The 24,687-nt window shown below is 43.5% G+C and overlaps 3 protein-coding genes across 4 annotated transcripts; 2 read left to right on the top strand and 1 right to left on the bottom strand.

The window, feature by feature from the left end:
• Positions 1-443: 443 nt before the first annotated feature.
• On the top strand, positions 444-11,861 carry pcf11 (PCF11 cleavage and polyadenylation factor subunit). Of its 2 annotated transcripts, none has more exons than XM_019864115.1 (18): positions 444-834; positions 3,734-3,859; positions 4,094-4,276; positions 4,405-4,578; positions 4,974-5,881; positions 6,041-6,259; positions 6,353-6,524; positions 6,653-6,962; positions 7,042-7,182; positions 7,359-8,518; positions 8,632-8,695; positions 8,805-8,927; positions 9,025-9,133; positions 9,332-9,515; positions 10,448-10,603; positions 10,901-10,993; positions 11,100-11,135; positions 11,206-11,861. In XM_019864115.1, the coding sequence occupies exons 1-18, from the start codon at positions 601-603 to the stop codon at positions 11,434-11,436; spliced, it is 4,623 nt and encodes a 1,540-aa protein (XP_019719674.1). In that variant the 5' UTR covers positions 444-600; the 3' UTR covers positions 11,437-11,861. The 2 variants fall into 2 exon arrangements, with proteins under 2 accessions (XP_019719674.1, XP_019719673.1); XM_019864114.1 differs by having other exon boundaries at positions 7,039-7,182.
• Positions 11,862-12,137: 276 nt separating this feature from the next.
• ccdc90b (coiled-coil domain containing 90B) lies at positions 12,138-14,092 on the bottom strand. The gene is made up of 9 exons (XM_019864258.1): positions 13,952-14,092; positions 13,738-13,857; positions 13,435-13,538; positions 13,244-13,345; positions 13,126-13,167; positions 12,975-13,046; positions 12,847-12,900; positions 12,528-12,642; positions 12,138-12,395 (listed from the first exon to the last, which is right to left on the bottom strand). The coding sequence occupies exons 1-9, from the start codon at positions 14,001-14,003 to the stop codon at positions 12,340-12,342; spliced, it is 717 nt and encodes a 238-aa protein (XP_019719817.1). The 5' UTR covers positions 14,004-14,092; the 3' UTR covers positions 12,138-12,339.
• A 209-nt stretch (positions 14,093-14,301) lies between these two features.
• On the top strand, positions 14,302-23,367 carry alg8 (ALG8 alpha-1,3-glucosyltransferase). The gene is made up of 13 exons (XM_019864213.1): positions 14,302-14,430; positions 15,174-15,252; positions 15,360-15,553; positions 15,640-15,749; positions 16,071-16,138; positions 16,210-16,336; positions 16,463-16,566; positions 16,649-16,769; positions 17,012-17,151; positions 22,102-22,241; positions 22,331-22,428; positions 22,559-22,631; positions 22,953-23,367. Exons 1-13 carry the CDS (start codon positions 14,342-14,344, stop codon positions 23,179-23,181), a joined length of 1,572 nt encoding a protein of 523 aa, XP_019719772.1. The 5' UTR covers positions 14,302-14,341; the 3' UTR covers positions 23,182-23,367.
• The last annotated feature ends 1,320 nt before the right edge of the window (positions 23,368-24,687 follow it).

Here is a 24,687-nt window from a genome sequence, read left to right as displayed (position 1 = left end):
GACTTTTCCAGTCAATAGGGGGTAATGTATTATAACAAAAAAAATGCTATTTCAGTGGTATCCAAGTAATTGTGGAAAGAAACTTGGAAGGATCAGTGTCAGAAAACAGTCGTTCGTGTATATTCGAATATGGTAGTCATCATGCATTACCAAACTATTTATCTCAACACGTGTGTTCCTCACTACGAATACTGAGAAAGACCAACAATTATGATTAATTTTCTGTCAAATGCTGAAACATTTGTTCTTTTTCATTTTGTAAAATATTTTACTTCCATGTGGCGTCGACACTCGTTGCGTAACTATTAACACGCACCACTTCTCGCCACTCTGATTGGTGAGTCTCTCGAGTCTTGTTCCCGAGGAGGAGCCAATGATAATGAAATACTTGCTTCCGTTTAAATGAAACGAGCCAATCGCAACGCGCTGACACGTTTCGTGTTGTTGACGTATAAAGGTCTTTGGTCACCAACGCCATTTTCTTGTCGGCGTCAACGGGGAGAAACGGGCTTATTAAGGCCGCTTGTAAACGACAAAAGAGTGGAAACTTGCTGTTTCGCCGTGATATTACGCGAGGAAACCAGCTCGCCGCATGAGTTAATGGACTGCCTGCTGCTCAATGCGTACCCTCGCGACAAAGTTGGTGTAGCTTTCCCCCGGTCGAAGATGGACGACAGTGCGGCGAGGGAAGATGCCTGCCAAGAGTATCAGTCCTCGCTGGAAGACCTCACGTTCAACAGCAAGCCGCACATCAACATGCTGACCATTCTGGCCGAGGAAAACGTCAACTTCGCCAAGGATATCGTCGCGATAATTGAAGCACAAATAAGCAAGGTTTTTATGATAAGAATATTCTTTTTGTTTAAAATGATTGCCGATTGTTTGTGTCGACGGTAGCCGCTTGCTAGCTTAAACATGGCGTCGGGCGTTAGTTACCCACAACATGTCGCCTCATCTCCGCATGTGTCTGGCGACGTTCCTGTTAGCAACGCGTTAAAAATAGTCTTCACTTAAAAGTGAAATTATAGTTATGCGTTGTTACTTAAGTTAATCGAAGGTTGTTCACTCAGGATTCCCTCGTGCACCAAAAAGTGAAGCAAAGTCCGCCATAAAAAGAAAAACAGATTGTGAGTTTTCGACGATAATTTTATCAGCTAACGTCCTCGGTGACATTTAACGTCGTTCTCTTGGTTCACGTAACAATTTACACCAAGACTTAACCGTCGCTGTCTGACGTTCACAGGCCTTCCACAGTGATAGCCGTCGAGCCGTCAAGTTGGTGTGATTTTCAGGAGGTGTAAGCAGAAATTAATAATGTTATAATTAATTTAATGGGATAAATATAATTTATTACCCAGTTTTAGTCGTGGCTTGTGATTTTAGCCGATTTAAAGGGTCATTTGTATTTAAGTCCTTCAATACATCGCCAAGTAGGAATTCAATGGATTTCTTCACAAGAGAAGTCCACCCAAAAATGGTCTTTACAATGTGTAGTGTGCGCCTCCGCAAGTCTAAACATGTCATTCTGATTAATACTGCGTTTGTGGAATATGAGTAAAGTATTAAAATTAAAATCTACCCCTTTTTGTCCATCTTAAGGGGTGGCCATTTTGCCACTTGCTGTCGACCGAAAATGACACCACAGTTGCTTGGGTAACAGCCAATCATGACTCAGCTTCAGACGACAGGTGAGTCGTGATTGGTTGTTTCTTCAACCCTGAGCAACTTCATTGTCAGTTGACACAAAGTGTCAAAATGGCCACCACTTCAGGTGACTTAAAACAGGTGGATTTTGCTGCTTAACTAATATTCCAAAAACACTGTATTAACCAGAATGCCGTGTTTAGACTAGTGAAGGCGCATAAAACAAATTATTGCAAAGAACATTTTGGGGCTGACAGCCCCTTTACAATGGAGGCATAGCTGAATTTTAATTCTCGTTCTACGATATTCATATTGTAAAATACTGACGCTACTTTGCCAAAAGTATTTACTCACCTGCCTTGACTTGCATATAAACTTGAATGTCATCCCTTTCCTGCCGTTTAATGCATCAGTCCACCCTTTGCCGCTATAATAGCTTCAACTCTTCTGGGAAGGTGTTCCATGAGGTTTGGGAGTTAGTTTATGAGAATTTTCACCATTCTTCTGGGAACACATTTGTGAAGTCCTGACATGAACCCGATAGAACACCAATCAAACGACTTAGGGCTAGGTCTTCTCGCCCAACATCAATGTTGGACCTCAAAAATGCACCTCTGGAAAAATGGTCACAAATTCACATGAGTACGCTCCCGAACCTTGTGGTTCTTTTGGAGAAGAGTTGGAGCGTTGATCCCTGCATAGGGTGGACTGTCATTAAACAAACCCTATAGATTAAAAAGGTCACAAATTTATGAAGCAACTGCCTGGGTGCTTTTAGCAATAAACTATTTTTGCAATCCAATTTTAGTCCTGGCATTTAATTTCATACGGCATTTCAAAGGTTAAGAAGCCTCCATTAAGTTGTCAAACAACAAGCACTACAAGTAAGCATAAATATAATGTTAAAATAACAATGACTACATGGAGTACTGTTTTTTTAGTACAGTATTGATGTGGGCCGAGTTTTTGCTAACTTAGTTGTTGTTCATGTAGTCTAGTATGTGACCTCCATTTGGAATAAACAGCTTTGACCTTGAGCACAGTACAAGTAATGATTACCTAATTCAACAAAGTAAATAGAATCATTGTTTTTTATGGTGGATTTCTGCCTCTATAGTTGTGTATTTGAACGTTCACTGTGTTCTCGCAGTCCAGAAATAAAAACGTGCTCCTTGAGACCACAGTGTTTTTTTTCCCCGTCCTCCTCCTCAGTCTTGTTAATGTAATAAATGGAGTTTAAAAAAAAGTTAGTTGGACAACAGTTTTGGGCTTTTAGTGAAGTAAATGTTAGTCAGCAGCTTGCCTTAGTTCTCATTCTTTGCATTTTGACGCATGACGTAACAAGTCTGATTTCACTCACGTTTCCCCTGCTTTTATCTCGGAGTGAATTTTTGAAACTGTTCTTGACTGGCTAAAATGTTTAATAATAAAAAATGTGAAATGTGCTTTTTGTCATTTTTTTATTTCCCAGTGTAATTTATTGCTACGAGTCTGGTTACCTTTTACTGACAATGTTGAGCCTACTCTGGTTGGCTGTTGAACAACATTCCAAAGATGCAGCAGGGTTAAGTCATAGACTTGAGTCACAGCTGCTTTAAAACGCCTCCCAAAATAAGCTGAACTTTTTTTTTTAAAGAGTAATTGTTGGGGTTTTTACTTTTTTTTTTTTTTTTTTTTTTTAATGACTGCAAAACAAAGTGACAAGTCATTGGGTGTGGAGCTGAAGACTGATGTCACCAGGGTAAAGTACAGAGAGTGCTTGGTTCATGGGAAAACACTCTCTGGAGGTAAACTGGTTCAAGGATGCAACATACTTTTTTTTTTTCCCCCCTTGCCCCCTTAAGACATTTTTCCTCATTGACTCTGGGGTGAATCAACTTCTACTTGACTTGGTTGTCAGAGGATGATTTTATCTTGTTGAGGATGATGCAACGTGGATCTTCACCTTTTCCAACCTTTTTTTCCCCCCCACAACATAGGGACTTAATTTGTGCATTTTTTTCCTCTGTTGAGCATTTTGCATTTGTTCTGAAATGTTATTTCTAACCCCTGTTGTGTTCTAAACTTGTTGAGTTTTCTATCGCTCTAGGCCCCAGCAGCTGAGAAGCTTCCAGTTTTGTACTTAGTGGATTCCATAGTGAAGAATGTTGGAGGAGAGTACCTCGCAGTGTTTGCTAAAAACCTAATCACTTCATTTATATGTGTCTTTGAAAAGGTACAGTTCTTCTTGATGCCTCTTTCCATTTATTGAAACCGAATCACCTGTAGCGGCCACAGTTGTTGCTTACTTTAATTTTTAGTTTCCTGCTATATTGTGCTTTATTAGCAGTAAGAGTTATTGGTGGCTTAAGATTTTTAACAATTTTGTCGAGCAATTGCTGCATTGTTGTTGAGCTTATGAGTTGAGCTGCAAGTAGCTGTGTACAAAAGCGGTGTACTGTGTTCGTAGGTGGATGAGAACACAAGAAAGAGTTTGTTCAAGTTGCGATCAACATGGGACGAGATTTTCCCTCTGAAGAAACTGTATGCACTAGACGTACGTGTCAACTCTGTGGATCCGGCGTGGCCCATCAAGCCTCTGCCGCCTACAGTCAATGCCAGCATCCATGTCAACCCAAAGTTTTTAAAACAGGTGTGTAGACAGAAAAGTTTATCACCCTTTTGGAAAATTACCTTTCGTCGTACCCGGATGGAGTGGACTTTGTTCTACAGCTAAACGTGTCATTTCTGTCCCTTATACGTCCGGTTCCTGGACTCTAGTCCGAGGAAGCCCCTTCTCGGCCTACCCCTTCACAACTGCCTCCGCCAGTAATTCAGTCCAGCTTGACTCAAGAGCAGATGATCAGACAGCAGCTGTTGGCCAAGCAGAAGCAGCTTCTTGAGCTTCAGCAGAAGAAGATTGAGCTGGAACTGGAGCAGACCAAGGCACAGCTGGTAGGCAAACAATAGGATTTCCAAAAGGCTTATTTTGATAGTTTTGTGCTTAGTATTTTGTTAGCTTGTTGCTATGTTGACCTGAGTAGAAAATACATGTTATGGTAGACCACTATGTCTAAAGCAAGCAAGCACTGCTAAAAGTATTTGCTTATTTACATCAAAGTGGTTAATTGTTACCTATCAAGGGGGGCAATTTTTATTAAGGCTTAAATTTATAAAAGAGCAAAAAGAACTTCAGGCTGGCTGTTGATTTCATGTCCCAGATTTACAGAGTGGAAGGTTCAGTATTCGAAACACACCATATTTTCAAGTAGTATTTGCTAAAGGTCTTTGCTACCTGTTTGTTTTGGGTCAGTGTGAGTTAGTTCCAATAGAATGTTATCATGTTGCAGGTGGGAGGATTTTCATTATTAACACCAACCCCAGTACCGCTCGTGACATCACCGAAGCCAGTTGGGCAGCCTACCCCTGTGGTTCGACCCCTGATTGCGCCTCAGCCTCCAAGTGACCCTAAATTACCCACTAGAGACCCGCGTCTGAACCGCATAGGGCCCACAGGACCTTTGAAAAACAAAGAGAAGCCTGCTGAGCAAAAGGAAGCCCCTCCTACAATAGTAACTCCTGTTGTAACGCCAGAGAAACGAGCAGCTGATAAAACACTTCATTCAGAAAAGGGACGCATCCCAAGAAAGGATGAGAAGCTCAACACAAAGTCTCCTCCAATGACTAAAAATGTTCAGATTAAAAACAAGCATCCTGAAGTTGAGAGCCACAAGTCTACAGACAGCTCAAAGAAAGACCCCCGTTTGAAGAAACGTGTCCTGGACAAGGCTGGAGATAGCAAAGATGATGAGCAAAAGGAGAAGAAAAGATGCAGCGACAAGCGAGATGAGTCGGCACGGGTCACCGAGCTGCCAAAAGCCTACAGAGGAAGGCTGCAGAACGGCCTGGTGACCAAACGTGAGCACAGTGAGTCTGCAGAGAAGGTCGGCGGCAATGCCCGAACACATGCCAGAAAACGCACGCGCTCTAGGTCCAAATCGCGCTCTCCGAACTCTCCAAAGAGAAAAGGCAGAAGGTCACCCAAGAGCAGAACCAGGAGCACCTCCTTATCACCGTCGCCATCTCACAAGGCAGGAAACCCCAGGAGGGTCAGGGGTGATGAACCAGTGCATGGAAAGAACACGCGAGATGATCGACAGGCGCCCAAGAAAAACCAGGTGGAGAGCAGACGCTCCAAGACGCCGGTGGATGAGCGCAAGACGCCGGTGGATGAGCGCAAGACGCCGGTGGATGAGCGCAAGACGCCGGTGGATGAGCGCAAGACGGCGGTGGATGAGCGCAAGACACCGGCGGTGGATGAGCGCAAGACACCGGCGGACGAGCGGCGCTCCAAGACGCCGGCGGACGAGCGGCGCTCATCCTCCAAGACGCCGGCGGACGAGCGCCGCACATCCTCCAAGACGCCGGTGGACGAGCGCCGCACATCCTCCAAAACGCCGGCGGACGAGCGCCGCTCATCCTCCAAGACGCCGGCGGACGAGCGCCGCTCATCCTCCAAGACGCCGGTGGACGAGCGCCGCTCCAAGTCCAGAGAGTCTCCACGGAGCCACGACGGAGGCAATAACCAGGCCAAAGATCCTCTCCGCTGGAGGAGTGGCTGGGATGAGAACAAACAGTGAGTCACTCATGTTCTCCATGCTTCAAATTTCATCTTGACCATTGTCAGCTCTGCTGTTAAATTTGTGGACATCTGTCTTTGCACTTTCAGTCTTAAGCCTGGAGACTCACACACAAAGCAGGGAACCCAGAGGCACAAAACCTACAACACTCCAACCCGACCCACCACCCCCCGTACCCCGAAACACCGTCTCAGTGTGGACGCCAACCTTCAGATACCTGAAGTCCTCAACTCTGCGTCCAAGAAAGACCTGCTCAGAAGAGTATGTCTACCTAACACATTTATATGGACAGTTGATTTCAAATTCATCTAAAAATATTGCCAACATACAAAGGGTTCGTTGTAGTTGTTTGTTGACTTAAATAATGACTTCCAATTTGATATCTGCAGGCAAGCAAGAGCTTGGAGAGTGGTGAGATTTCACAGGAGGACTTCCTGAACATGGCCCATAAGATCAAGAACTTCTTCCAGTATCAGGAGGAGAAGCAACAGCGTCCAGAAAATTGGGACGCTGCCGCAAACTTTCCTGGCAGGAAGACGTTGCTGGCCACGCCTCCTGAGCCCTTGGACCAGGCTCAGTTGACTTACTTTGAGCACAAGTCCAAGCTGAGGAAGACGCAGGTGGCGCACCGCACCGCCGGAGAAGACTGGGATGGTTTGGAGGAATGTGAAGGGCCAGGCCGGGCACCACGGGATCAAGGTGAAGAAATGATCTGACAAAGTCAGCCGCCAAAATATTTTGAATGTGTCATCTAAAGTTGTTTGTTTGTTGACAGAAGAGAGGAGAAGCATAGAACGTGAGGAATCCAGACCTCCGCTCGCCCCCATGATAGAGGAGTACAACCACGGCAAAGAGTTCCCCGCGCTTAAATCTCTGCCAGGCCTTCGCTTCAGGAGGAGGGCTGACCCCAGAGAGTCCAGTGAGTGTACACCATACATTGGATCACATTGTGCTGGATTTCAGTGCTGTAGTGATAGGCGTTCAAGTTGGAATGGTTTGAATCAGTCAAATTGGAAGCAGAGGAAGCTTTTTGCACTAAGACAGTTGATGAGCTGATGTAACATCTTGCTCTTGCTTCATATTTTTTTTCCCCAGGTGAAAGAGAGTGGAACTCCCCCTTGACTGAGCGTCAACGTGAGGAACAGAAGAGCGGCTATGACGCTCCGCGGCGGTACGCCCCGTCAGCCGAGTCCAGGCACCCTGACCCACGGCGTCTGGATGGATCCTCCCACCCCAGCGGCCTGGTTGTCAGGAACTGTCCGAGCCCGTGTGCTCTGGAAACTCCGCTCACGGTGTTTGAGCGTGAACGTCTCTCACCGCTCCACCAGAGGGACATGGCGGACATGAGCCCTGTTCCACGCTTTGAGAGTCCCAACAGTGAACACTCAGATGATGGGCCGCTCCCTTCCGAACCACCCCTCGCCCCTCAATCTATCCTCCAGGGGCCTGTGCTTGGTGCGCTGTTGTCTAATATTCATCAGTCAAGTAATTCCCCGGGACACACCCCTCCGCACGAAGGTGGCCCCCTACCTCCCTGCTTTGACGCTCCCGGAAACATGGGCCCGTCTAGACCAAACCCTCCAGGCTGGTACAATGAGCAATCCCACTTTGAGGGTCTTCACACAGGCAGGCCCATTCATCACAACATGCCAGAGAGGTTTAACGGACCACACATTCCACAGGGACCATTGAGAAGCACGGACAATATGGGTCGCTTTGACGGTCATTTGGGCCCACAGGTTCCCCAAAGGTTTGATGGACCGGGGCCTGGACACTTTGACAATGCAGTCCAATGCTTTGACAACAACCTGGGTCCCAGTCCTGTACCAATGGGCTTGCAGCGGCCAATGCCCTTTGAGAACCCTGCATTGCGGTTGGAAGGCTCTGTCATTCCAATGTGTTATGAGGGACCCGGCCAGCCGGGGCCACGGTTTGACCTACCTCCTCAGGGCCCGCACTTTGACGGGCCACCCGGCCAACAGGGCCCCCTAAGATTCACATCCATACCGATGGGGCCGATGCCTCCTCCCATGTACGATAACAATATCCCCCCCCATCAAAACTTCCCAATGGCCCCGCAGCCATTCCCGGACCCCATCAACTCTCAGTTCCACCCTGCCCCAATGGCGTTCCCCACACCGCCGAACTTGCAGCCCACGGCTAACTTTAACATCCTGCCCGGGCCTCCGTTCAGCCAGCCGGGCGCCGACCCCTTCTTCAACCCCGCCGTAGCTTCAGTCAACATGCAGCCGCCGGTGAGCACAATAATAGTATTACGTTGGCGGCACCCCCCCCAAACAAATACCAGCCAGTAGATTTGGAAATTCTTGCCTTATGCCATGCTCATGTTGCTGGTTTTTGCGCTTAGGTGAACGTGTTGAACATGAACCAACCTTTCCTGCCTCAGAACCCAGCGCCTTTTGCACAGCCAGGTGGGATCACAAAACTGCTCGTCGCATTCATTGTACCGGGATGGTAAAGCATCATAAATAGTATCTCATAGTGCATCTAACAAAAGATGATGTTTTTGTTTCCCTGCAGCCCCCCAAATGGCCCCAACAGAGAACCACTTCGGTCAGGTTGACGTCAATGACTTGCTTTCCAAACTCATCTCCACCGGCATCATCAAAGGGTCGCAGCCCGACACGACAGCCCCCACGTGCGGTCAGTCCACTGTTGCATTTTGATAACTATAACCAGTAAGGAATGCCATTTTATTCATGTTAGACTTTTTTTCTCGCTCTCCATCCTCTTCCCCCAGAGTTACCCTCAGCGTGTCCAGAGGCGCCTCCTGTAGAGGAGGAAGAGGATGAGGAGGTGGAGGATGATTTCCCCGACCTCACCAACTTCAAGCTCGACGACATGAAACAGTGAGCTTTGTGACAATTATAATTATTCATATTTACTACTTTCCTAAAATGGTGTCTGCTCTGAGAAGTCCTGTTTTAAACTGAACAAAATGCACAACACATTTTGTTCCATTTAAAATGGTTTCCAGGTATCTTCAATGCATTCATCATCTCTAACAGGCCTTTAGCGGCTTAACCCAATCACTCCTTCATTGACAGACGTTACGAGAGCGTCGTGACCAAACTGTACTCGGGGAACCAGTGCTGCTTGTGCAGCATGAGGTTCACAGCCGCACAGACTGACCTGTACGCTGACCACCTGGACTGGCACTTCAGGCAGAACCATGCTGGCAAGGTGGCCGGCAAAAAGATCACGCACCGCCGCTGGTATTACGGCCTCACGGTAAGAAATCAACCACTTTCTTTATCAGAATCAGAATCATCTTTATTTCTAACAAAAGATGATGTTTTTGTTTCCCTGCAGCCCCCCAAATGGCCCCAACAGAGAACCACTTCGGTCAGGTTGACGTCAATGACTTGCTTTCCAAACTCATCTCCACCGGCATCATCAAAGGGTCGCAGCCCGACACGACAGCCCCCACGTGCGGTCAGTCCACTGTTGCATTTTGATAACTATAACCAGTAAGGAATGCCATTTTATTCATGTTAGACTTTTTTTCTCGCTCTCCATCCTCTTCCCCCAGAGTTACCCTCAGCGTGTCCAGAGGCGCCTCCTGTAGAGGAGGAAGAGGATGAGGAGGTGGAGGATGATTTCCCCGACCTCACCAACTTCAAGCTCGACGACATGAAACAGTGAGCTTTGTGACAATTATAATTATTCATATTTACTACTTTCCTAAAATGGTGTCTGCTCTGAGAAGTCCTGTTTTAAACTGAACAAAATGCACAACACATTTTGTTCCATTTAAAATGGTTTCCAGGTATCTTCAATGCATTCATCATCTCTAACAGGCCTTTAGCGGCTTAACCCAATCACTCCTTCATTGACAGACGTTACGAGAGCGTCGTGACCAAACTGTACTCGGGGAACCAGTGCTGCTTGTGCAGCATGAGGTTCACAGCCGCACAGACTGACCTGTACGCTGACCACCTGGACTGGCACTTCAGGCAGAACCATGCTGGCAAGGTGGCCGGCAAAAAGATCACGCACCGCCGCTGGTATTACGGCCTCACGGTAAGAAATCAACCACTTTCTTTATCAGAATCAGAATCATCTTTATTGGCCAAGTATGTAGAACACACAAGGAATTTGTTTCTTTGGCTTTCAGTTGGAGAGTGTGAGGCTATCGGTGTGTTATTTATTTTTTTTGCCAGGACTGGGTTGAGTTTGAGGAGATAGCTGACCTGGAGGAGCGAGCCAAGAGCTTGTTCTTTGAGAAGGAGAATGAGGAGGAGGTACAGAAGAACCAGGCGGCGGCCAAAGAGAAGGAGTTCCAGAGTGTCAAGGCCGCTAAAGATCAAGTCGCGGAGGTGGGTCCCCTGACTCCCGTCCTTTCGGTGGTGACTTGTAATCCCAATTTGTATGCAGATTTGTCACGAACAGTCTCGTGAAGACATTTGCTTAAAGACATTTCTTGGCCATCGATATGGAACAAGCAAATACAAGTTTGCCAGTAACTGAGGGTGCTTTTAATGTATCCTTGCACAAATGAATGAATTGTACCCTCTTGGGGACAGCTCAAGAAACGTAATTTTTAAAACCTGTTGAAAGTTTTGTGGCGTTTTGTCTTTTTGTCCTAACGCTTAAAAACCCGGCTGTGTCGACAGTTGTGCGAAATCTGCCAGGAGCCTTTCGAGACATATTGGGTGGAGGAAGAGGAGGACTGGTTCCTCAAGAATGCCATTAGAGTCGACGATAAGGTGTGTTGGGGGTGTTTTGGGTGTGTGGGGGCGGGGGGGGGGCAGTTTTTGACACGAACCACTCACTGACTCCTCACTTTCTGCCACCTTTTCTCTTTCTCCCCAGAACTTCCATCCTTCCTGTTTCGAGGACTATAAAAACGTGAGTATTAAAAGCAAGGATTATATTGCCCTAAAAAAATTATCTGACCCACTGCTATCGTTTCCCGCAGACATCTTCGTACATGGATGCAACGCCATCGCCCAACAAGGTGCTGAGCGAACACCCGCTGGGCATCTTCATAAAGGCAGAGGAAGATGACAATTCACAGTGTTGCACCTTTGAGGCCTCGATCAAGCAGGAAGCTGATCCTGAGGAGGGTGAAGGCGAGCATCCAGCAAAGAAGCAGAAAGTAGAGGAGCCGCTTTTAACAGATTTGCAATCAGAAGAGGACAGACTGTGAGCAGCTTCTCGGCTGCGCTTTTTCTTTGTTTTGAAGGAAAAAGTCTTCGGTTGGTCGGCGATTTAACTTGAATACATTTTGGTATTTGTGCCGAGCACTTCACCCTGCTGCTGCTTCGATAAGTGAAATTTTTCATTTTCGGGCTCAACGTGTACATGATTTAATTTATACATTAAAGTATTTTTGGAATCTCTGGCGTACCAGTGATTTGAATGAAACAACTGGTCTAAGTTGTAGTTTGGATAACTCCTCGTTTGCATGAGTTGATGATGGGCAGTTGCAGGGGTTCAGTTTATGGCCACGATGAAGGTAAGCATCAATCTCATTGGTCCGTGGAAGATCACCTGGTCAACAAAAGTTGCAGGCCATTTTTACTTCTTTTTCTTTTTTTGGTGTTCAGTTTCAATAAAGATTCAGAAACTTTTTGTGTGATTGTTCTTTGGTTTAATTGTTCTGTTTTTGAAATTAAAAATAAAGGCGTGAATTTCAACATTGTTTTTGTCTCATTATGAAAGTATGGTCTCAAATACCCCTTGTCCACCAAAAAACTTGGTGCTGGTTTAAATACTCAACATTGGACACCCCAGGATGAACAGACCTCTGATAATTTTGGCATTTGACTAATCTCAACGGGTGGAAAAATAGTCAAATTCAACCCAACTGTGTGCCTTGTTTTAGGAAGAAAAACAATTTACTCAACAAAACTTGCTCATAGTTTTACTTCAAAAAATCATGGTTAGCAACTCATGAATGTCATATTTCCATAAAAAAATTTGTAAACTAATGTTCCATATCAATGATCCTGATGTAAAATATCTGAAGCTTCCACTTAAAAAAATAACGTTTAAAAGAAGTATTTCCAGCTGGAACTATTTTGTGAGCCAAATGAAGATGGCACTCTTGTCACCTCCACAGCCGATAAACCCCCAGAGAAATTGCGAGGCAGGAAAACACCGTCGCTATGGAAACACAAAACACATAGGGCTTAATATACAGGCTTTCTACTAACACAAATCCTAAACATGATACCACAGGCAATATTTAAGACAAATTTAAAAATTAAAATAGTAGGTATCAAAGACAACTGGTACCTGCGAGGTAGCGAATGGTCTCCAGCTTGAGTGACTCCAGGATCGTTTTGAGTGAAGCCACCCGGAGGTCCATCTTCTTGCTAGTCTCCATGTTGTCATGTTCTAGCTCGGCTCTCTAAAGCACATGTTAACATAACAAGCCAGCAGTGAAACTACAAAAAAAATTATAATAATTATACCAAAAAGTAGGCAGCACTGCTGGGGTGCTCCACACATGAGAGGCCAGATTCAAACACCCAACTTCAAAAGTGTGAGGCAGATGTGCTCATCACTGGCCAACCGTGCTGGACATTAATACATGTTTTTAATTTACATTTACCTTTTGATGGAACTCTGTGTTGGCCTCCATTAGTTTCCTATCCTGTTCTGTGAACTGAGAGCGCACAGGGAGTTCAGTTTAGTGAAGTCCACGCACACTTTCACACACACACATCCATGCAAACTCACCATGTCAGAAACACGACTTCTCTCCAGGTTGATGTCCAGCTTGGTTTCCGCTCTGACTTTTTCACTTTCCTCCTGAACCCACACACATGTACGCACAAATACACTCTTATTCCCTGTATCACAAACATGCGCCACCCATCAGCTCACTCACTTTTAGTCGATTCTGCAGCTGCTCCAGTTCTCGCTTCATCTTCTGTGAGGCAAAAATAAAGAGCGTTTTACGCTTAACCACTCGTCTAACGTGTAATGCATCTGCTTCTAAGTCATACTATATTCTCAGAGCGCAGGTTGGCAAAGTCGCTCTTCTCCAGAATCACCATGTCCTTCCTGATGGCGTCCAGGTGGGCCATGATCTGCTGCAGCGCAATTTCCTGCAATGAGATTTTATTTTACTCATTTGTCATCTAGGACAGTGAATGCGACACATTCTCAACGTCCGAGCCCCGGCCTCTTGCCCCACCTGATGCGACTTGGTCACCATGTCTTTGTAGACGATATCCATGTTGGCCGTCGCCAACGTCACCAGAGCGGATACGATGAGCTCGGCCTGACGTTTGTCCAAACCTGGAGTGTGAGAACATGCTGTTCATTTGCAGTCTGGACACACGGGAACATTTCTGGAGGTGGCATCCAGAAGTCTCAAATAACACCATAAAAAGTTTTGGTGTCGCTTTTTTATTTTTATTTGGCGGGTCGCTAGAGTGGGCAGAAAAGTCTTTAAATGTTGTGAATTTCGGCTTGTCCCATCAAGTAGTTCCCTCACCACTACTCGCCAGCTCCATCACCATGGCGTGGGAGTCGAAAGTGAGCTTTCGCTGCTCCAAGGGAGTTAATTCAACTTTTCTCACGTCAAAAGTCGCCATCGGAGTGCCGACATGGAACCCTGTCACACAGATACAACTTCAGCAGCTGGGAAGAGGGGCAAGGACAAAATGGAGATTTGCACATCGATTTTCATTGTTCCCTCATCGAGTTACCTCTCCACTTTTGGACCCGCCGCAGCATCCAGCGCCGCAACAAAGTATTCATTAGACCCCGTTTTGAGTTTCAAAGTGAGATAAAAACTAAAAATAAGTATGGAAATTAAAGTGACACTTCCTTGTTGGATAACGACCCGGGTGTAAAGACCGGAAGTGCTGCTTTTTTTGTATTTCGTGCGGATATTCCGCCTACTTCACTGAAGACACAATTGGCCACCATTTAAAAAAAGACCCCACTATCATATATGGGACTCAATGTTATTGGATTTTATTTAAAATATAGCAAATGTTTAGCTGAATGCGTTTCAACAGGATCGTCTCACATTGGACGTGGTCACTTACTCTTACTTTCAATAAAGTTTTCAATTCAAACCTTATGGAGCCGTCATGGCAGCCACCTCGGTGGAAAAAGGGAGCTGGTTTCCATCGTTAGCCCTGGGGGTTTCCCTGCTCAAAGCTCTGTTTATGAACGCTTAGTGAGTCGGCTATCTTTTAACGGTGACATGTTGGTTTTTTTTTTTTCGTTCATTTGAGCCATACGGTGGTTTAAAACACCTCCAGGGTAGTCTGTTAGCATCCGGTTAACACAGTCTGACTGGCTCGATATTACTTCTTAACACCAGTATGGTTTAGTTGTCGAAGATGAAAAATGAATGTTGAGTGTAGATTTTTCAAATTAAATATTGCCACATGTATAGTATGTTACTGCAAACTTAACATGGTTAACATGGTGTGTGACTGTGTGTTTAAATGGTTGCTATGACGCCCCAGACTCACAAGATATCGCTGTTTCAGCTTTTGAAGCTTCCTTTTAGTTAAGAACGTGTACGTAAATCGGATTGTGTCGTAGATTTTCACTTTGATGAAATATCAGTTACGGTAAATATTTAAATGGAAATCTTTAGGACATGTTAAAAAAATCTGCTTGTAACCTTCATACATCATATGTGGGTACCGTCGTAAGTGCCAAATCTAGGGCTCTGTGTTATATCACAGCATTCTTTCCTTGACGGGGTAATCATGATTGTCTATTTCTTAACAATACCGTCTATAAATGTAACATTAGTGTACTTTTAGGTTATTTTATTTTTACTTTCATTGCATGAGTAGCACTGTGGATGAATCCAAGGATATGCCCCCCCCCCAAAAAAAGATTAATACATTAAAACTTTATGTCTCGTGTGATTTTATTTTGCTGACTGTTTATTTGTGTGTATAGTCACTCCACAGACTTTGAGGTGCACAGGAACTGGTTGGCCATCACACATAACTTGCCATTGTCCAGGTGGTATCATGAGGTGAATTTAAAACACAGTTTTTTTTTTCTCTTTGTCCTTTTAAATGTTTGTCCTGGCAGCTAATTTGTACAATGTGTTGCATTTGTTTCTCTGCCTCTTCCTTGCAGAACACATCAGAGTGGACGCTGGACTACCCGCCGCTTTTCGCCTGGTTTGAGTTCAGCCTTTCCCACGTTGCTCAGCACTTTGACAACAAGATGTTGGTAGTGAGCAATCTGAACTATGCCAGTCCAGCTACCATCCTCTTCCAGAGACTTTCGGTCATCTTCACTGACTTGCTTTTTTTCTACGGCGCCAGGGAGTGAGTGCGGCCACCACCAGTGTAAATCTCTATACATTTGTGCATTTAGTAGATGGTGAAACTGATATGCGGTGTCTTGTGTGCAGGTGCTGCAGGTGTGTCCGTGACCGGAAAGGTACTCGGGACATCTTTACTCATCCGTCTTTTGTCCTGGCTGTGCTGCTGCTTTGGAACTTTGGCCTTCTTATTGTTGATCGTATCCTTCAGCTAGGATTCCTGGTAGAGAATAGCACAGCCTTGAACTTGACACATTACTGCTCAGGAGAGGAGGGGCAGAGAACCGAGGAGAAGTGGTAGCAAAACAGGCCGAAATCTGGTTATCAGAAGGTGAAACAAAGTGAGAGACTAGTTGCATACAAGGTGCGGTTTAATCAAGTTCGAGAGCAAAAGGAGGAAGTCGTTGAACTGATGTCTATGCTGCGGTCTCACCCGATTTCAAGCACACTAAGCAGTTTAGACACTGACTATCATGTGTAAATTAATGATGATCCTGTGGTTCCTTGATGTCCTTTCTCAGACATTCATTTTCAGTACAACGGTTTCCTCTTTGGTTTCCTGCTGCTGTCCGTCGCCAAACACTTGCAGGTAAAAGACTCGAAAAAGCCTACTCGCTCTGTCAAGCCCATGGGTGAACCTGATCCTTCTGCCTTGAATAGTCTCAGCACCTGCAGGGGGCGCTGCTTTTTGCCATCCTCCTCAATCTGAAGCACATCTACCTGTACGTGGCTCCGGCATATGGCATCTTCCTGCTGAGGAGCTACTGCTTCACACAGGACAACCGTGGTCTGACACATGAAACATTCAACCCACACATGCTGTTTCATAAAAACTGAAATTGGCACAGCTTCTGAAAAGATTTTCCACCCCCAAGGCCTAACAACAACCGCTCTTTGTGTTTTTTGTCTGCAGACGGCTCCATAAGATGGAGGAGCTTCAGCCCGCTTCGCCTGCTCACGCTCGGCAGCATCGTGGCGGCTGTGTGCGCTCTTTCTTTTGGCCCGTTTATTGCCATGGTGAGTGGACCCGAATGAGGACAAGTGCTGCAGAAAATAGTTATCCAGACTAAAGAATTGCTATGTTTTGTGCATATTGAAGGGTCAGCTTCCTCAAATGCTGTCGCGCCTCTTCCCCTTCAAGCGAGGCCTCTGTCATGCCTACTGGGCGCCAAACGTATGGGCCCTCTACAATGTCCTGGATAAAAGTCTGGCCACTCTGGGTACGAATGTAAACATTGTGCATCCTCAAAAACAAAAAGATCCAAGTTGTGAATGAACCTTTCCCTGACAAAGGTAATAAAATTGATTCTAATTCTGATTCTGCAACAGTTGTGTGAGAATGCACAATGTCCCGATTAGGCGTGTTCTCTACGTAAGATCCCCCCCAAAACATCCCATCTGTTGCACCAGTTTATTGGGAATCTACGGTGAAGACTTAGAAATAATGAATGTTTTTTTTCAGGTGCTTGTTTCAAGCTTCTGAACGAGACGACGCTCCCTCGGGCCTCCATGACGGGTGGGTTGGTTCAAGAGTTCCAGCACTCTGTCCTTCCTTCTGTGACTCCGTCCATCACAGTTGTCTGCACTCTGCTGTCCATCCTGGTCAGTCTTATTTTTATTGTTGTTATTATTAGGGCCAGAACTCTCGCCTTGTTTTCTTCAATTTCATATTCATTCTAATGCCTGGTACTACGGTGTGTAATCTGACTAACCGGAAAGAAAATATGGAATGCCTTAAAGAACAATTTTTGGCATTATAAGACCATAGCTGAATTAAAAACTCATACGCTATTTTGGTTGTCACAATGTCGATTGAAACGTTCAATTTACGGAAAATGAGAGAATTCACCATACCTCTCAGATATTTTTTTGGAGTTCGCGATTGTGTATATTTGTCAAAATGAGATGTCAGGAGTGAGGTTTTCTGTCCACCTGCTCGCCCAAGACAACATTCCATCACAGACAAGCCTTAGGGGTGTTGACAGGTCTTGTTTTTTTTGGTAAAAAACGCCTTACTACAGATGGTGTTTTTTTTCGGCCAAATAAAACGCCTTTCTATACATGGTCGTTTTTTTTTTCCCAGCTAAAAACGCCTTACTATACATGGTCGTTTTTTTCGGCCAAAAACGCCTTACTATACATGGTCTTTTTTTTTTAAGGCCAAAAACGCCTTACTATACATGGTGGGGTTTTTTCGGCCAAAAACACCTTACTATATACTATACATGGTCGGGTTTTTTTAGGCAAAAAAACCGCCATGGTCATTTTTTTCGTCCAAAAACGCCTTACTATACATGGTCGTTTTTTTTTCGTCAAAAAACGCCTTACTATACATGGTCGTTTTTTTTCGTCAAAAAACGCCTTACATGGTCGTTTTTTCCGGCAAAATAAGCCTTACTATACATGGTCGTTTTTTCGTCAAAAAAAAACGCCTCCCTATACATGGTCGTTTTTTCGTCAAAAAAAAACGCCTCCCTATACATGGTCGTTTTTTCGTCAAAAAAAAACGCCTCCCTATACATGGTCGTTTTTTCGTCAAAAAAAAACGCCTCCCTATACATGGTCGTTTTTTCGTCAAAAAAAAACGCCTCCCTATACATGGTCGTTTTTTCGTCAAAAAAAAACGCCTCCCTATACATGGTCGTTTTTTCGTCAAAAAAAAACGCCTCCCTATACATGGTCGTTTTTTCGTCAAAAAAAAACGCCTCCCTATACATGGTCGTTTTTTCGTCAAAAAAAAACGCCTCCCTATACATGGTCGTTTTTTCGTCAAAAAAAAACGCCTCCCTATACATGGTCGTTTTTTCGTCAAAAAAAAACGCCTCCCTATACATGGTCGTTTTTTCGTCAAAAAAAAACGCCTCCCTATACATGGTCGTTTTTTCGTCAAAAAAAAACGCCTCCCTATACATGGTCGTTTTTTCGTCAAAAAAAAACGCCTCCCTATACATGGTCGTTTTTTCGTCAAAAAAAAACGCCTCCCTATACATGGTCGTTTTTTCGTCAAAAAAAAACGCCTCCCTATACATGGTCGTTTTTTCGTCAAAAAAAAACGCCTCCCTATACATGGTCGTTTTTTCGTCAAAAAAAAACGCCTCCCTATACATGGTCGTTTTTTCGTCAAAAAAAAACGCCTCCCTATACATGGTCGTTTTTTCGTCAAAAAAAAACGCCTCCCTATACATGGTCGTTTTTTCGTCAAAAAAAAACGCCTCCCTATACATGGTCGTTTTTTCGTCAAAAAAAAACGCCTCCCTATACATGGTCGTTTTTTCGTCAAAAAAAAACGCCTCCCTATACATGGTCGTTTTTTCGTCAAAAAAAAACGCCTCCCTATACATGGTCGTTTTTTCGTCAAAAAAAAACGCCTCCCTATACATGGTCGTTTTTTCGTCAAAAAAAAACGCCTCCCTATACATGGTCGTTTTTTCGTCAAAAAAAAACGCCTCCCTATACATGGTCGTTTTTTCGTCAAAAAAAAACGCCTCCCTATACATGGTCGTTTTTTCGTCAAAAAAAAACGCCTCCCTATACATGGTCGTTTTTTCGTCAAAAAAAAACGCCTCCCTATACATGGTCGTTTTTTCGTCAAAAAAAAACGCCTCCCTATACATGGTCGTTTTTTCGTCAAAAAAAAACGCCTCCCTATACATGGTCGTTTTTTCGTCAAAAAAAAACGCCTCCCTATACATGGTCGTTTTTTCGTCAAAAAAAAACGCCTCCCTATACATGGTCGTTTTTTCGTCAAAAAAAAACGCCTCCCTATACATGGTCGTTTTTTCGTCAAAAAAAAACGCCTCCCTATACATGGTCGTTTTTTCGTCAAAAAAAAACGCCTCCCTATACATGGTCGTTTTTTCGTCAAAAAAAAACGCCTCCCTATACATGGTCGTTTTTTCGTCAAAAAAAAACGCCTCCCTATACATGGTCGTTTTTTCGTCAAAAAAAAACGCCTCCCTATACATGGTCGTTTTTTCGTCAAAAAAAAACGCCTCCCTATACATGGTCGTTTTTTCGTCAAAAAAAAACGCCTCCCTATACATGGTCGTTTTTTCGTCAAAAAAAAACGCCTCCCTATACATGGTCGTTTTTTCGTCAAAAAAAAACGCCTCCCTATACATGGTCGTTTTTTCGTCAAAAAAAAACGCCTCCCTATACATGGTCGTTTTTTCGTCAAAAAAAAACGCCTCCCTATACATGGTCGTTTTTTCGTCAAAAAAAAACGCCTCCCTATACATGGTCGTTTTTTCGTCAAAAAAAAACGCCTCCCTATACATGGTCGTTTTTTCGTCAAAAAAAAACGCCTCCCTATACATGGTCGTTTTTTCGTCAAAAAAAAACGCCTCCCTATACATGGTCGTTTTTTCGTCAAAAAAAAACGCCTCCCTATACATGGTCGTTTTTTCGTCAAAAAAAAACGCCTCCCTATACATGGTCGTTTTTTCGTCAAAAAAAAACGCCTCCCTATACATGGTCGTTTTTTCGTCAAAAAAAAACGCCTCCCTATACATGGTCGTTTTTTCGTCAAAAAAAAACGCCTCCCTATACATGGTCGTTTTTTCGTCAAAAAAAAACGCCTCCCTATACATGGTCGTTTTTTCGTCAAAAAAAAACGCCTCCCTATACATGGTCGTTTTTTCGTCAAAAAAAAACGCCTCCCTATACATGGTCGTTTTTTCGTCAAAAAAAAACGCCTCCCTATACATGGTCGTTTTTTCGTCAAAAAAAAACGCCTCCCTATACATGGTCGTTTTTTCGTCAAAAAAAAACGCCTCCCTATACATGGTCGTTTTTTCGTCAAAAAAAAACGCCTCCCTATACATGGTCGTTTTTTCGTCAAAAAAAAACGCCTCCCTATACATGGTCGTTTTTTCGTCAAAAAAAAACGCCTCCCTATACATGGTCGTTTTTTCGTCAAAAAAAAACGCCTCCCTATACATGGTCGTTTTTTCGTCAAAAAAAAACGCCTCCCTATACATGGTCGTTTTTTCGTCAAAAAAAAACGCCTCCCTATACATGGTCGTTTTTTCGTCAAAAAAAAACGCCTCCCTATACATGGTCGTTTTTTCGTCAAAAAAAAACGCCTCCCTATACATGGTCGTTTTTTCGTCAAAAAAAAACGCCTCCCTATACATGGTCGTTTTTTCGTCAAAAAAAAACGCCTCCCTATACATGGTCGTTTTTTCGTCAAAAAAAAACGCCTCCCTATACATGGTCGTTTTTTCGTCAAAAAAAAACGCCTCCCTATACATGGTCGTTTTTTCGTCAAAAAAAAACGCCTCCCTATACATGGTCGTTTTTTCGTCAAAAAAAAACGCCTCCCTATACATGGTCGTTTTTTCGTCAAAAAAAAACGCCTCCCTATACATGGTCGTTTTTTCGTCAAAAAAAAACGCCTCCCTATACATGGTCGTTTTTTCGTCAAAAAAAAACGCCTCCCTATACATGGTCGTTTTTTCGTCAAAAAAAAACGCCTCCCTATACATGGTCGTTTTTTCGTCAAAAAAAAACGCCTCCCTATACATGGTCGTTTTTTCGTCAAAAAAAAACGCCTCCCTATACATGGTCGTTTTTTCGTCAAAAAAAAACGCCTCCCTATACATGGTCGTTTTTTCGTCAAAAAAAAACGCCTCCCTATACATGGTCGTTTTTTCGTCAAAAAAAAACGCCTCCCTATACATGGTCGTTTTTTCGTCAAAAAAAAACGCCTCCCTATACATGGTCGTTTTTTCGTCAAAAAAAAACGCCTCCCTATACATGGTCGTTTTTTCGTCAAAAAAAAACGCCTCCCTATACATGGTCGTTTTTTCGTCAAAAAAAAACGCCTCCCTATACATGGTCGTTTTTTCGTCAAAAAAAAACGCCTCCCTATACATGGTCGTTTTTTCGTCAAAAAAAAACGCCTCCCTATACATGGTCGTTTTTTCGTCAAAAAAAAACGCCTCCCTATACATGGTCGTTTTTTCGTCAAAAAAAAACGCCTCCCTATACATGGTCGTTTTTTCGTCAAAAAAAAACGCCTCCCTATACATGGTCGTTTTTTCGTCAAAAAAAAACGCCTCCCTATACATGGTCGTTTTTTCGTCAAAAAAAAACGCCTCCCTATACATGGTCGTTTTTTCGTCAAAAAAAAACGCCTCCCTATACATGGTCGTTTTTTCGTCAAAAAAAAACGCCTCCCTATACATGGTCGTTTTTTCGTCAAAAAAAAACGCCTCCCTATACATGGTCGTTTTTTCGTCAAAAAAAAACGCCTCCCTATACATGGTCGTTTTTTCGTCAAAAAAAAACGCCTCCCTATACATGGTCGTTTTTTCGTCAAAAAAAAACGCCTCCCTATACATGGTCGTTTTTTCGTCAAAAAAAAACGCCTCCCTATACATGGTCGTTTTTTCGTCAAAAAAAAACGCCTCCCTATACATGGTCGTTTTTTTTGTCAAAAAACGCCTTACTATATATACATTTTTTTTTTCAGCAAAAAACGCCTTCCTATACAGGGACGTTTTTTTCTGCTCAAAACACCTTACTGTACATGGTTGTTTTTTTTCTTAGCCAGCGTTGGCGTCCATCTGGAGGCGTCCTCGTGGTGCTCGTGGGTTCCTGCGCTGCCTGCTGGTCTGTGCACTCGCCTCCTTCGCGTTCGGCTGGCACGTCCACGAGAAAGCCATCCTTATCGCCATCCTGCCGCTCAGGTGCTTCATTGACTCTTCTTTTTTGTGTAGAATATACGTTTGCCATTTCGAGAATGTTTTATTTTTTTTTTTGTCTGCCTCCGATGCAGTCTTTTGGCAGTCGAGAGCAGAGACGATGCTGGGATCTTCTTGATTCTGAGCACAACGGGTCATTACTCGCTGTTCCCACTGATATTCACCCTGGCAGGTACAGTGCAAGCCAAAATTCCAAGCAGATTAAGCCCAATTTTGTCGAGTTCTATTTTTCTTAAAATAAAAAAAAACAAAAACTGCTGGAACACATTAATGACAGTTGCATTTTTATTTATGTTATGCAGAGTTGCCCATCAAATGTGCACTGATGATGATGTTCACCATCTTCTCTTTCGCTGCTCTTGGAAGACTCCACAGGTGGGACAAAGAAAAAATAAATACAAAAATAAACTTTACTGACCATTTCATTGAGTTTCTCCACTTAATACATTATTCTTGTAAACCAGAACTATTTCCTTTCTTGGAAGATTACAAGTTTATTCTGAACTTTTTTTCTTTTTTTTTTAATATAGTATTACAACTTTTTCCTCACAATATTCCATGTTTTTCTTAACAAATAATGATGATATTCTTAGTGGACCTTTTGCTCCTCCGCACAAGTAAAACTACAAACAGCACAAAAATACAATACATCCTATTGTAGAATATTGCTGACTGTGTTCTGTTGTCTCATTTCAGCGGGCGGGGGTCTTTGCTTCACCCTCTCGAGGTGGTCTACCTGTCAGGTCTTGCTGTGGTGGCTGTCGCCTGCGAGCTTGTCTTTCCTCTGTCGCCGTGGCAACAAAGGCTTCCCTTCCTGCCATTGTTGGCCACGTCCGTGTACGCCGCACTCGGCGTCTGCTACTCCTTCTTGCGTCTCTATTTCACGCTGCTGCGACAAGACAGCGGAAAGTTCAAACAGCTGTGAGAGACTGGGTCGGGGGTTCGATTCCTGCGCTGAACTGTGAAGTTTGTTGGGGAACAAGCAGGACTGCCGGAACTGTTTCCCTGAAGGGAGCAATAAAGTTTCTGCTTTAATGCAAAGAGTGCTTCAGTGTGTGTTAGCATGTTTGTGTCCGATTGTTTATTCCCCTGAATAAATGTTTTTTTTTTTTCTTCCTGTTTTTAATTAAAGACAATCAGACCCAAACTGACTGGAGAATGTTCCATTTAAAATAACTAATTTGTGTGTATATTTTTCAGACTGCTGTACATGTTTGTTTTGTTCATATGATTAACATTAGTTTCACGTTAAGTGTGTTTATTTATTTGTGGAAATTATTGACCTTTCAATCATAACCATCAGCCTTACTTTACAAGGTCGTTTTTTTCGGCTAAAAACATCTTACTATACATGGTCGTTTTTTTTTTTGTCAAAAAAACGCCTGACTATTCATGGTTGTTTTTCTCGGCTAAAAACGCCTTACTATACATTGTCTTTTTTTGGGGTTAAAAACGCCTTATTTTACATGGTAATTTTTTTTGGCTAAAAATGCCTTCCTATACATGGTCGTTTTTTCGGCCAAAAACGCCTCACTATACATGGTCGTTTTTTTTCAGCCAAAAATGCCTTACTAAACATGGTCGTTTTTTTCGGCCAAAAACGCCTTACTATACATGGTCGTTTTTTTTTTCGGCTAAAAACGCCTTACTATACGTCTCAAAACGCTTTCCTGTACATGGTCGTTTTTTGGGGCTAGAAACGCCTTACTACACATGGTCGTTTTTTTCAGCCAAAAACGCCTTACTATACATGGTTGTTTTTTTCGTCTCAAAACGCTTTCCTGTACATGGTCGTTTTTTGGGGCTAGAAACGCCTTACTACACATTGTCGTTTTTTTCAGCCAAAAACGCCTTACTATACATGGTTGTTTTTTTCGTCTCAAAACGCTTTCCTGTACATGGTCGTTTTTTGGGGCTAGAAACGCCTTACTACACATTGTCGTTTTTTTCAGCCAAAAACGCCTTACTATACATGGTCGGTTTTTTGGGCTAAAAATGCCTTACTGTACATGGTCGTTTTTTTCGGCTAAAAACATCTTACTATACATGGTCGTTTTTTTTTTTTTGTCAAAAAAACGCCTGACTATTCATGGTTGTTTTTCTCGGCTTAAAACGCCTTACTATGCATTGTCATTTTTTTGGGTTAAAAACGCCTTATTTTACATGATCGTTTTTTTCGGCTAAAAATGCCTTCCTATACATGGTTGTTTTTTTCGGCTAAAAATGCCTTACTAAACATGGTCGTTTTTTTTTCAGCCAAAAACGCCTTACTATACATGGCCGTTTTTTCGGCCAAAAACGCCTTATTTTACATGGTCGTTTTTTTCGGCCAAAAACGCCTTACTACACATGGCCGTTTTTTTCTGCCAAAAATGCCTTACTTTACCTCGTCGTTTTTTTGGGCTAAAAAATGCCCTACTCTACATGGTCG

Source organism: Hippocampus comes, unplaced genomic scaffold (genome assembly GCF_001891065.2).
Source record: "Hippocampus comes isolate QL1 unplaced genomic scaffold, H_comes_QL1_v1.1 scaffold57, whole genome shotgun sequence".
Taxonomy (NCBI): domain Eukaryota; kingdom Metazoa; phylum Chordata; class Actinopteri; order Syngnathiformes; family Syngnathidae; genus Hippocampus; species Hippocampus comes.
This window is presented reverse-complemented; position numbering and strand designations above follow the sequence as displayed.